This window comes from Bubalus kerabau, chromosome 21, assembly GCF_029407905.1.
Source record: "Bubalus kerabau isolate K-KA32 ecotype Philippines breed swamp buffalo chromosome 21, PCC_UOA_SB_1v2, whole genome shotgun sequence".
Lineage (NCBI taxonomy): Eukaryota > Metazoa > Chordata > Mammalia > Artiodactyla > Bovidae > Bubalus > Bubalus kerabau.
Window position 1 is genome coordinate 63,226,635 of NC_073644.1, and position 12,710 is coordinate 63,239,344.

Genomic DNA, 12,710 nt, shown 5'->3' on the forward strand with positions numbered 1-12,710 from the left:
CACTTCATTTTCTTTCTACAGTAATCATAACCCACCATATTGATTTCAGTTTGAAAAACAAGGCACTAAAGAAATGCTTACTGCCATCAAAAAGGTAGTATTTCCCAGTTTCAACTTTAAGATACAGATTGCAATTGCTGGCAACTTTTTTGGGGGGCTGTGCACTTGGCTTGTGATTGAACTCAGAGCCTGCAGTCCTTAACCAACCACTGGACTGCCAGGGAATTCTGCTGGCAACTTTTTTAAATTAATTTTTATTGGATTATAGTTGATCCACAATGTTGTATTACTTTCTGCGGCACAGCAAACTGAATCAGCTATACATATATTCAGTCTCTTAGATTCTGTTCTCATACGGGCCATTGCAGAATACTGAGCAGAGTTCCCTGTGCTACACACAGGTCCTTATTAGTTACCTATTTTATATGTAGCAATGTGCACGTCAATCTCAGCCTCCCAATTTATCCCTCCCCACCTTCCCCCTTGGTAACCACAGTTTGTTTTCTACATTTGTGACTACCTCTGTTTTGTAAATAGGTTCGTTTGCACCCGCTGGCAACTTTAAATGGAATTTTGAACCCAATATATTACAATAGCTTATATATCTATATATGTGTGTTGTGTAGTGTTAAGCCGCTCAGTCGTGTCCGACTCTTTGCGGCCCCATGGACTACAGCCCACCAAGCTCCTCTGTCCATGGAATTCTCCAAGCAAGAATATTGGAGTGGGTTGCCATTCCCTTCTCCAGTGTTTATATATAATTTACAATCTATAATATATATAATAGTTTATATATAAACATGTATATTTCAGATCTTACTATTACCTGAAAATTATTAGCTGTGTAACTGTATGAAAGTGACAGCTTCTCTTAGTCTGTTTTCTTTTCTCTTGGTTGATATATTTATATATAAATTTATATATACATATATCTTAGAGATGCTGTAGAATTTAAACAGCAGCTATAAAATGCCTGGTATTCAACAGATGGCAGCAATCATAACTACTGCCCATTACCAAGGACTACATAAGATTCTCAAGAATGGTTCTCAATCATGGCTACACATCAAAATCCCTTAGAAGGCTTTTAAACATAGATGCCTAAGCTTCCCTCCACACCTAGTGAATCTCCCAAGATGGGTACCAGGTAAGACAACTTAGGTAAGAAAACACAAAGGGTCAGGTATCCAACTCAGATTCAACAGGAATTACGGATCTTACCCAGTGTCAAGGTGAATAAGGACTCAAAGGATATAAACAACAGCAAAACATAAGCTAAGCACTCTTTCCTCAGGCTTCCCTGGTGTCTCAGTGGTAAACAATCTGCTTGCGAGGATAGAATCAGGTTCTATCCCTGGGTCAGGAAGATGCCCTGGAGGAGGAAACAGCAACCCACTCCAATATTCTTGCCTGGGAAATCCCATGGACAGAGGAGCCTGGTGGGCTACAGTCCATGGGGTCGCAAAAAATCGGACACGACCATCACGAACACTTTCAGTTCTTCTCTTTCCTTAGCGGGGCCTAGGACCATTAGGTGTAGGTGCCTGCAAATATCCTTCTATTTTCTGTATAAGGATGCGTGTTGGTCCACACAGAATATGAAAGGTGTAAGCAGTGAATGAAGGGCATTGCCTGAAAGCTGTTTTAGTTATGTAACATCTGCTTTTTATACTCCATTAACTACACTACTCACATGACGTTTTCAAGCAAGCTGTGCCCCATAAATTCCAGGCTATTTACAATAAACAACCTAGACAGACCCCGGTCCATCTTGCTAAAACATTCCCTAGATAAGGACACCCATCTAGCAAATAACATAACTGTATCTGTCAACAAGTCAGTCATTAGTAAGTTTACAAAGGACCTGATTCAAAATTTTCCTTCTCAATAGGTGATACTGCTTACAGGAACCGGAACCGCACAACTCGATCTTTTCCAGTTCCAATTCAGCATTTCTGGACTTATTTGAATAAAAGTTCTTTTGAACAAAGACGTGCAGGGGTTGATGGTCAGAATGTCCCTAAAGTCTTAGAACAGTTTTAAGCTTTAAAAATAGCTGAGACTGATCTTTGGAAAGCATAAAACTGCCCTAAGGCTTTGACACCCCATTTTATTTCATTTTCTGAATGAGGAAATTGAAGCAGTAACAATTTTTTGTTGTTGTACTGTGTTTGGGGATTTTTTTTTTTTAGGGGGCAGGCAGTGGTTTTGGACATGATAAAACAGGAATGCAGTCTTCCAAGGGCCTATAATCCAGAACTAGTCCTGTTTTTCATAGTATGCACTCAGTTCTCTCACGAAATATGCTATAAGTATGAATAAATATGCTTATCCAATAAGACAACGCATTTAATCTCCATTTCTACAGATATTCCATTGACAGAAGCAGTGATCCTGGAAGATTCTTCTATGTGGACATTACAACAGGTGCCCTAATGACTGCAAGACCTCTTGACCGCGAAGAGTTTTCTTGGCATAATATCACTGTCCTTGCTATGGAAATGAGTAAGTAAAACAGTACACTGGTCTCCATATAGTGACAAAACATAAGCATTGTAGAAAGCGGAAGTTTCCAGAGCCTGTTGGAACAAAAACTGTATTCTTTATGAAAAAAAATGGAAATCCTGGTTTATGCAATTGAATGAATGTATTTAGTTCAAATACTTATTGAGGATCTCTATATACCTAGTCCTGTGCTAGAGATAAAAACACAAGTATCATGCAAAAGCAGCACAAAAAACAGCATCCTTAAACTGAAGAGCTACTTCTGTATGAAGAAAAGGGACAATTCTTGAGACATCTAAGAGGCTTTCAATCTTTAATAAGATTAGGAATGCAAATAGTATATTATTACTGGTTGAAAGAAGGCATTTATAACATATCATGCTTATGCACACATACATACACATGCAATAAGAATTTGAAACATCTTACAACAGATTATTAACATAAATCTGAAATAAAGTTGAAAATTAATAAACTAAATTAACATTATAATCTTAGTACAAATTATATACTACTACATTCCATTTTTTTCTTTCACAACACCCATGGGTTTGGGTGGACTCCAGGAGTTGGTGATGGACAGGGAGGCCTGGCATGCTGCGGTTCATGGGGTCGCAAAGAGTCAGACACGACTGAGCGACTAAACTGAAGTTATGAGAAATATTAAGGGAAATGGTAAATCCAAACATATTGGCAGAAGTATGTACAGTCATTCATGAGGGAAATTTGGTAAGAAATCTTTTGTATTCAGATTCTCCAATACATTCATCCTCTTTTTCTCAAGAATTCTACTCCTAATAATTATCTTATGGAAATAGTCATAATATTAACAAAGATTTATGTACCAAAATGTCCAATGCATTGTTATTTTAAAAGAGGAGAAATACCTAAATGTCTAATAACAGGAGTTTGACTAAATAAATTATGGTGCAGTCATACAATAAAATGAGAATATCCTGTTTACATTAATACCAATTAATGTACCAATTAATTAATTTCAAAGTACATTTCAATGACTTTCAGGAAAATCTTTCCCTAAAATATTAAAGTTCTAAATCAAACTTTTTTTTCTTAATTTCAGTGTGTGTGAGAGAGAGAGAGAATTTGGACACATGTAACATTATACATAATATATAATGGATATCTCTGGTGGTAGGACTATGGATCACATTTATTCTTATTTTTCTGAAATTTTTATCACTGCCTATATAAACAAGTACCAGCACAAGTTACAATGGAAAAATTTAAACATGTCAGCACTCTTGCTAATAAATATTTAGGGGAAAAACAAGGTATAAATATTCTTGAGGGAAAAAAAATGAACCAAAAGAACAGGGCATTTCAATAAAATTATTTCCTAAGCATACTTTCTATGTCTTATAATTTCTATTTTGTCTTCCTGGGATGGTGGCCAAAACAGAAAAGGACAGGAGGGTCAGCAGTGGGGTTGTGAAATCACCTTTGTGTGGCAGTGTCAAGCAGAAGACAGACCAAAAGGGTATTTCCCCCTATGAACGACTGTGAGTCACTTCAGTCTCAGCCAAAAATGTGGATTTGGCGTGTGTGTGATCCTGTAACATCTCCTGAGTCCAAAAGCAGAAATAAATGTACGGTGTTACCTGTAATCCCATGAATAACTTAAAATCTTCTGAAAGCGTAATTCAAAGAACTGATTACAGGTTTCCCCACCATCTGAAAGTACAGGGCTCCTATGAAACCTTCTGTAGCCCAAACAGTGTAAAGTGAAGAAGCAATTACATTAGGACACACCTTGCTAGCAGATGCACAAAAAAAGCACAGATGCTCACGTAATTCAAGGATGTGGCAGCCTGACGCTGAGACGCCGGATGCTGTTTCCCAGGGAAAGAGCTTGTTGCTTCCACTCTCACTGCTGCAACCTGCCTTCAACTCTAGAACCTGAAGTCTAAGCCAAGTGAGAAACTCAAAACCTCTTTTTAAGATTCATTTGTAACATCTGCTAACCCGGGAGTCTCACCCCGCCCCTCATCCTCCTGATGTCACACACGCGGTCCAGCACACACCTTGTCCTGCCCACACTCATGTTACAGCCACACTCTAAACAGGCAACCCCTGCAACCTGGCATTGAGTTCCATGGTCTTTATGCATTCCTTCAAAGACCAGAATGAGGAGACAAATACCTGCTCCAACAAAGAGCTGCTTTCCTGCGTTTCTGAACCCTCCTCACCTTTGGTTTTTGTCTGTCTGTGTTGTGTGTGCTTCCTTTAGACAATCCGTCCCAGGTTGGAAGTGTTCCTGTCACAATCAAAGTCTTAGATGTCAACGACAATGCTCCGGAGTTCCCCAGATTCTATGAAGCTTTTGTCTGTGAGAACGCCAAGGCAGGGCAGGTAAGCAGCCTGAGCACTGTGGTTAACCTCCCAAAATGTGGAAACGAGTTACAGAAAACCAGATTGGCCATCAAAGAAATTTAGACTCCAGAAGCTAACAGTTTGTAAAAGAGTCCCCGACTTCTGTTTATCATGTTGCAACCGCTTATTTGCTAAGACAACTGTTCGGAACCTCTGTTACATTTTATGATCGAAACAAGGCTGTGAAGCAAGGTAGTTACCCGCCTTATAACTGAACCGCACAGAACCAATTGTAGTAACATGTGCCTTGGGTCCTGGAAACGAGGGACCGTGAGGATCAAGGGGAAAAAAAAAAAGTCTTTTTCTCCACTTTGCACTAATCCTTGAAAACATCTGCAGTAAGGAAGGTTCATTTTTTGTATCTTCCTACCTCCCTTTCTTCTGACAGCAAGCATCCTCCTGAGGGGCCATCTGCCCTATTCCTCCCTACTCCCCTCTCCCTCAGCTGAAACGCCCGTGTTCTCAGTGCTCTCACATCACATTACATTCTGAGAGGAAAGGCATCTTAAGGAACAAATGTCTACTTACTTGAAACAGCTTTAGCCCCATCATCTTCATATACATTTGCCTTTTTTTTTTTTTTTAAAGTCTGCTTAAAACCTAAGTGAATGTTTTTTACTAAATCCCAGTGGTGCAACTGAAAAACATCTGAACAGTGCCTGGAATGGCCATGTGATTAACGCATGTGTTAGGCTGGTGCCCACAACATACCCAACCTGCCACACCTCAGATCACGTGCCCGCTCTCTTCTGTCCTACTTTTGTAAGACTCTGTCCTCTCTACCTTTGTCCCAACAGACTCCCTAACAATCCTCCCTTACTTCCCCCGAGCTTATTTTGTGACCCTGAGGATTCTGGTCCAAGGGCTGGGTGCAGATGGCAAGCACTCGTGGTTTGGTAATGCAGGCTTTTTGACTGTAAAGCAGTTTCTGCTTCCATTGCTCTCTCCTGCAGCATCTCGCTGAACAGACTGTCTATACAACCAGAAATTACACTAGCTTCCTGAACTCAGCAAAGATTACCTCAATGCATCTTTACCGTTCTTTCCACCCAAAGAAAAAGTGACTCCTGTGTCCCGGGTGGGGAGTGGGGAGATGTGTCCTGTAGTCGTTCTCATCTGTTATCGCATCCATTCGTTCTGAAGCCCAGTGCAGTGGTCTATAGCATGCCTACACTTTTTTCAACAAGTCTAGGATAAATCTACTTCCATATCTATTGCATTTCTAGTCTACAGAAACTTGAATTATGATGCAGCTAATAAAAGTTACAATTAACACTTTCCAGCATAAGGAATGACCCATGTTATTATGTGTGTAAAGAAAGCAGGCACAGAGGCTACAGGCGCAGGCCTGAAGGCATACCAAGCTGTACCTGCATGTGAACAGAAACCGGGGGCAGGAGAGAAAACAGCAACAGCCACCATCAGAAATACAACACAACAATTTTTGTTTTATACAGGGTTATGACAAACATACTTAATATTCAGTATGACGAGAAGCCATTTTTACTCTGTAACACAGAGAGTAACAGGAACACAGTGCATGGAACCCCCTCAGGCCCCCACTGAAGCGTCTCCACCCGCTGGGATGAACGGCAGGACAGCAGCGCGTGGCCGCCGCTCCCGCCTCTGCAGCTCATGCACGCCTCTCCACGTCTGCGTTTCCGCGTCCATCTTCTCCCGGTCTATTACACAGCCCTTTGAGGCACATGAGCTTTTACGTGCAACTTCAGGTTCAGGTTGAGAGCCACAGGTCTATCGCAGTCTGTCATATTCGTTATCTTTAGCCCAAGAGATGTAAATCCAACCCTTTGATTTTGGCTCTGGGACGTGTTTTGAAGATTTTCAAAAGCACACAGCTCAGTAGGTACGTCTGGCTTATGAAGACTCAGGCCTCCTTGTGTGAGATTTGTCGGACACTGTCGTCAGCTCTGCATCTGCGAGTGGGACGTGTGCTTTCCTCAGCGAAGCAAGCCCAGAGGGAAACCAGAGGACGTCTGAGATGCAGGCTGAGGGTGGCATGAGGCCTGCCGAGCAGACTCTGGAATGGCGAGTGAGGCCAGGGATGGACTCGGACCTGCCAGGAGAGGGGAGGCCTGGGAGAGCAGGCCCAGGAGAGGGGAGGCGCAGGAGAGGAGGCCCGGGAGAGGGGAGGCCCAGGAGAAGGGGAGGCCCAGGAGAGGGGAGGCCCAGGAGAGGGGAGGCCAGGAGAGAGGAGACCTGGGAAAGGGGAGGCCAGGCAGAGCAGGCCTGGGAGAGGGAAGGCCCAGGAGAGCAGGCCCAAGATACAGGAGGCCTGGCAGAGCAGGCCCAGGAGAGGGGAAGCACGGGAGAGCAGGCGCAGGAGAGGGGAGGCCAGGGACAGAGGAGACCCGGGAGAGGGGAGGCCCGGCAGAGCAGGACTGGGAGAGGGGAGGCCCAGGAGAGCAGGCCCAAGAGAGGGGAGGCCCGGGAGAGGGGAGGCCCAGCAGAGCAGGCCAGGGAGAGGGGAGGCACGGGAGAGCAGGCGCAGGAGAGGGGAGGCCAGGGACAGAGGAGACCCGGGAGAGGGGAGGCCCGGCAGAGCAGGACTGGCAGAGGGGAGGCCCAGGAGAGCAGGCCCAAGAGGGGAGGCCCGGGAGAGGGGAGGCCCAGCAGAGCAGGCCAGGGAGAGGGGAGGCTCAGGAGAGCAGGCCCAAGAGAGGGGAGACCCGGGAGAGGGGAGGCCCGGTAGAGCAGGACTGGGAGAGGGGAGGCCCAGGAGAGCAGGCCCGAGAGGGGAGGCCCGGGAGAGGGGAGGCCCAGGAGAGGGGAGGCCCAGCAGAGCAGGCCCGGGAGAGGGGAGGCCCAGGAGTGAGGAGGCCCAGCAGAGCAGGCCCGGGAGAGGGGAGGCCCGGGAGAGGGGAGGCCCAGCAGAGCAGGCCCAAGAGAGGGGAGGCCCGGGAGAGGGGAGGCCCAGCAGAGCAGGACTGGGAGAGGGGAGGCCCGGGAGAGGGGAGGCCCAGCAGAGCAGGCCCAAGAGAGGGGAGGCCCGGGAGAGGGGAGGCCCAGCAGAGCAGGACTGGGAGAGGGGAGGCCCAGCAGAGCAGGCCCAAGAGAGGGGAGGCCCGGGAGAGCAGGCCCAAGAGAGGGGAGACTCGGGAGAGGGGAGGCCCGGCAGAGCAGGCCCAAGAGAAGGGAGGCCCAGGAGAGCAGGCCCAAGAGAGGGGAGACCCGGGAGAGGGGAGGCCTGGCAGAGCAGGACCGGGAGAGGGGAGGCCCAGCAGAGCCGGCCCGGGAGAGGGGAGGCCCAGGAGAGGGGAGGCCTGGCAGAGCAAGCCCAGGAGAGCAGGCCCAGGTGCTCCGAAGCTGTGTCTTCAGTCACGTTCCTGAGAACCCTGTAACCAACCAGTCAGATGCCCCAGGTCTCCACCATATGTATATACGACTTCACAGATCAGATGCTCTGAAACGACTATTTGCCAAGTCACACATACTCACCTGTTTATAAAATTCATGAAGAAATATGTCTTCACGTGTCTGACAAGACGGAGGTTACAGGATCTGTCTGGGAGGGGAAAGGGCACTGGGGTGACCCTTGAGTGGGAGCAGCAGGGACCCCAGGCTGGGCGGCCTGGGCCACAGTCCTCTTCAGGGCTCTCCTGATCCCTCTCCAGTACTCAGTTCCATCCTCCCAACCTTTAGACTGACAAGCCCTGTGCCCGTTTGGGCTCAGCAGGGGGCATGAGCTGAGCTGGAGTTCTGGTCTAGGATGTTTTGTAATGAGTCAGGAATGCCCTTGGGAACAACTCCTGTGCAAGGAAAGAGCTTCTGCAGGGCTGGACAAGAGACGTCCAGTGGCAGTGCAGACCACAGAGCCGTGGGTGAGTCCACCGATGCCGAGAACCAGGGCTTTCCTGAGCGAGATGGGACGGCCAGGCCTTTCTACCACTGCATCAGTTGCTGGACACGGACTGTTCTGGAAGGATGCGGACACTGTGGGGAGGTGGGTCTCACCAACCGAGGCCATTCCCAGAGAGACTGGCAGGTGAAGGCATCAAGTCCTCCCCTGAAGGGGGTCTGGGCAACACTGTTTACAGCGAGCCCCTTGCTGGAAGCTTCCCCTTGGGTTACTCACTCTTTGGGACACTGTGAGGGTACATTTACAGATGAAGAGAAACTAAGCAAGCCCACCTCAGCCCCCGCTGACCTCTCATGTTCCATCTTCTATATTGTTAACAGCCAGCTTCTGACAGCAGGAGTGTGCGTCTGGAGCCAGGCCCGAGAGGGGTGGTCGGTCTGTGCTGCCGGCTGGTGGGAGCGTGAACACACGGGGGAAGACCTCCCCTCAGCACCGTGTCTCCACCCCCAGCCTGCGGCCCGCGTCTCAGCTGTGTACTTCACACTGCTTTCTTATCGACTTTTCCATCCTGGTCATCAAACCTGTCATAGCAACCCAGCACTTTGAAGAGCGGGTGGGAAAGGCACAATTTTGGCCAGAGAGCTCAAGAAGCCGCCTCCCCACCTCCTGCTCTCCTCGGCCTGCTTCCGGTTCCTGTCTGTTCTGTAACCCTACTCTGGGGGGCCTTGTGTCTACACTCTAGCTCCCCTTCCTGCCAACAGTGACTGCTCTGGGACCCATTCTCTCACATCTGTTTTCCATTAACTTGAAATAATCAATGAAATGTCTGTTTACTGCCCACTAGGTACTGGTCATTTTTAAACAGAGGCCTCTCAAAGCTTTCCTGGTGGCTCAGATGGTAAAGAATCCACCTGCCAATGCAGGAGACCCAGGTTCAATCCCTGAGTTGGTAAGATCTCCTGGAGAAGGGAACGGCTACCCACTCCAGCATTCTTGCCTGGAGAATTCCATGGACAGAGGAGCCTAGCAAGTTATACAGTCCATGGGGTTGCAAAGACTCGGACATGACTGAGCAACCAACACTTTCACTTTCACTCTCAAAGACAGCAATCTGACCGTGAACTAGGAACCCAAAGGTGAGGCTAAGAAGGTGAGGTGCGAGGACAGAACACCAGGAAACAAGCAGGACCCTGTGGCACCCCCGAGACCTTTCATTCAGCCTTCTGTTCTGACTGCCTAAGAGGGGCCAGAGGAGGAGTGAGAATAGTGTTATTCTGACATCTAACGTCCATTTAGGTGACATCTACCCTGGGCCTGTTGACACGTGTGCGTGCTCAGTAGCTCAGTCGTGTCTGACTCTGCAACTCCACGGACTGTAGCCTGCTGGGCTCCTCCGTCCATGGGATTTCTCAGGCAGGAATACTGGAGTGGGTTGCTGTTTCCTTCTCCAGGGGATCTTCCTGACCCAGGGATCAAAACCTGCCTCTCCTGAGTCATCCCTGTTGGCAGGAGCATCGTTTACCACTGAGCGACCTGGGAAGCCCCAACAATAAACCAAACTTCAGTCTGGGCTGTGAGATGGCACAGAGCCTGGGAGGGGAGCTTCAGGATGTCCTCATTAGGTAACGCAACCTGGGGTCTCATCTTCCCTGGAAGCTTTTGACTGACTCACCTGGTTTCACGTCCCTCCCTCAGCTGATCCAGACCGTGAGCGCCGTGGACCAAGACGACCCACGCAATGGCCAGCACTTCTACTACAGCCTGGCTCCTGAGGCTGCCAACAACCCCAATTTCACCGTAAGGGACAACCAAGGTAATCCGCTGGGTGCTGACGCGTCTCCACAGCGTGGGCTGGACACCGTGGGTTGCTATACCATGCACGCTGTCGGAGGTCACCGGCTCCTTAATGTTAATAGCATGGAAGGCACGAATGCGCATCTGCATAATCCATTTAAAGTTTTGTTTCAGAACATCAAAGACAAAAAACGTCCTCTGCTAATTCTGAAACTTTTACTCAGTTAGTTCACACTCATTTGCGCTCTGGCTCTGGGCCAGGCACGATGGAGGCTCACAGGCTAAGGGCCTCCTTCATCCCCACAGAGCAGCCCTGTTTGTGCGCTCTTTACCCATGAGAAGGATTTGAGTGAGGACACAGAAGCAGCCTAGACAGAAAAACCTGAGGGGGCGCTTCTGAGCAAGGATCAAAGGGGGAGACAGAGAAAAGGTCCCGGAACAAAAGGGAGACGGACGCTGAGGGACAGAACAAAGGGCAGGTGCAGAAGCACAGTGAGCAGCCCTGGCACCGAAACCTCTTGATTACTTTGGAGTGATTCAGAAAGAACAGTCAGGTGGGGTTCCCGACTGCAGCAAGTGCTTCCCACTACAGCTCTGCTGGACTAGCATTCTACACCCCTCTGCTCCAAAAAGCATTCAGATCAGCTACGGAGTTGACAGACCAAGCACACTCTTCACTGGGCACAGATGGGAAAAGGAGCGGCTTTTGTACTCTGGCCAGAGGATTTTCAGGGAAAGGTCAGAGCAAGTGAAAAAATAACTTAAATCTGTCGAGTGAAGCCCTTCTGTTGCTAGGTCTGCTACCAACTAGTCTGACCTTGGGGAGGAAGGGCATCACTTCTCTGGGCTGCATGGCTCATTTTTATTCCAATCTAAGTGAAGTGAAGTCACTCAGTCATGTCCAACTCTTTGCGAGCCCATGGACTGTAGCCTATCAGGATCCTCCGTCCATGGGATTTTCCAGGCAAGAGTGCTGGAGTGGATTGCCATTTCCTTCTCCAGGGGATCTTCCCAACCCAGGAATCGAACCTGGGTCTCCCATATTGCAGGCAGACGCTTTACCGTGTCTGCGCCACCAGGGAAGCCTTTAGATTCCAATCTAAAGCGCTGTCAATTCTAACAATCTAAACAAAGGGTAACAAAAGACCATGATTTAGGCACACCTAGTCTTGGCCTCAACAGTCAAAGTATTAATTCCATCCCACACGACGTTCTGCTATTAAAACCTGAGGATATCAAACCTGTTTTATTCTAAATGGAAAGCACTTTTCCAAGTCATCCTTTTAAACTTCTACATAAAAAAAATTATCAAAACATTGTGATAATTCTGAAAGCAATAGTAGTATAAATTACAACAGAAATACTATAATTAAATGTCCTGATATTTTTGCTGGGTCAAATTTTGAATCATTCATTTATCTACTTCTTTTGTGTTAGTTGCTCAGTTGTGTCCGACTCTTTGTGACCCCAGGAGCCCACCAGGCTCCTCTGTCATGGGACTTCCCAGGCAAGAATACTGGAGTGAGTGGGTTGCCAGGTCCTTCTCCAGAAGAATCTTCCTGACCCAGGGATCGAACCCGTCTCCTACAATGCAGGCAGACTCTTTACCATCTGAGCCACTAGAGAAACTTATTTCCTTTGGAAACCCTTAAAAGGTCATTAGCCCCTTCAGAGTAGGATTTATAGTAGAAACCCTGGGTAGGACAACAGCACATGATGCTGTTCCTTCATTTTTCTAAGTATCGCTGCTGCTTCGCTGGTATCTGTAAGATCAGCACACGGACAATAGACAGCAACTGCAAAATGCTGCACTTTTCTTAACTATGACTTTGGACACCAACCCATGGAGTCAAAAGCATAAAAAGATGGGCCACTAGAACATGGTGACTATAAAAACAAGGGAGTCATCTCTTGAAAGGTTTTCCAAAACGGAAATCTGCATCTTCAGCAGAGAGAATGAACTCTTAATCTCCTCATGACAATTTATCCCTCGAGTATCCTTTACTGAGGCTCATTACAAAATTGACAGATATCTGATATGGTGGATGTACTGGCAAGCCCTGCAACTCCCGTGCCTGAAACATTATTTTCACTTAACAACACAACACTACACTATCTCAAGTCAAGTCTTTCTTACTTTTTTAAATTCCCAAAGCATTGTGAAAAGGATTGAGTGTATACTTCATATTTTACTTACATTTTC

General features: G+C 47.3%; 1 protein-coding gene across 1 annotated transcript in view; it reads left to right on the forward strand.

Moving 5' to 3' along the window:
- CDH20 (cadherin 20) overlaps nt 1-12,710 on the forward strand; it is a 98,115-nt gene that overhangs the window by 75,715 nt on the left and 9,690 nt on the right. The window contains exons 8-10 of the mRNA XM_055559200.1: nt 2,369-2,505; nt 4,754-4,875; nt 10,409-10,526. Coding sequence (XP_055415175.1) covers nt 2,369-2,505; nt 4,754-4,875; nt 10,409-10,526 — 377 coding nt within the window. The remainder of the gene's footprint in view (nt 1-2,368; nt 2,506-4,753; nt 4,876-10,408; nt 10,527-12,710) is intronic.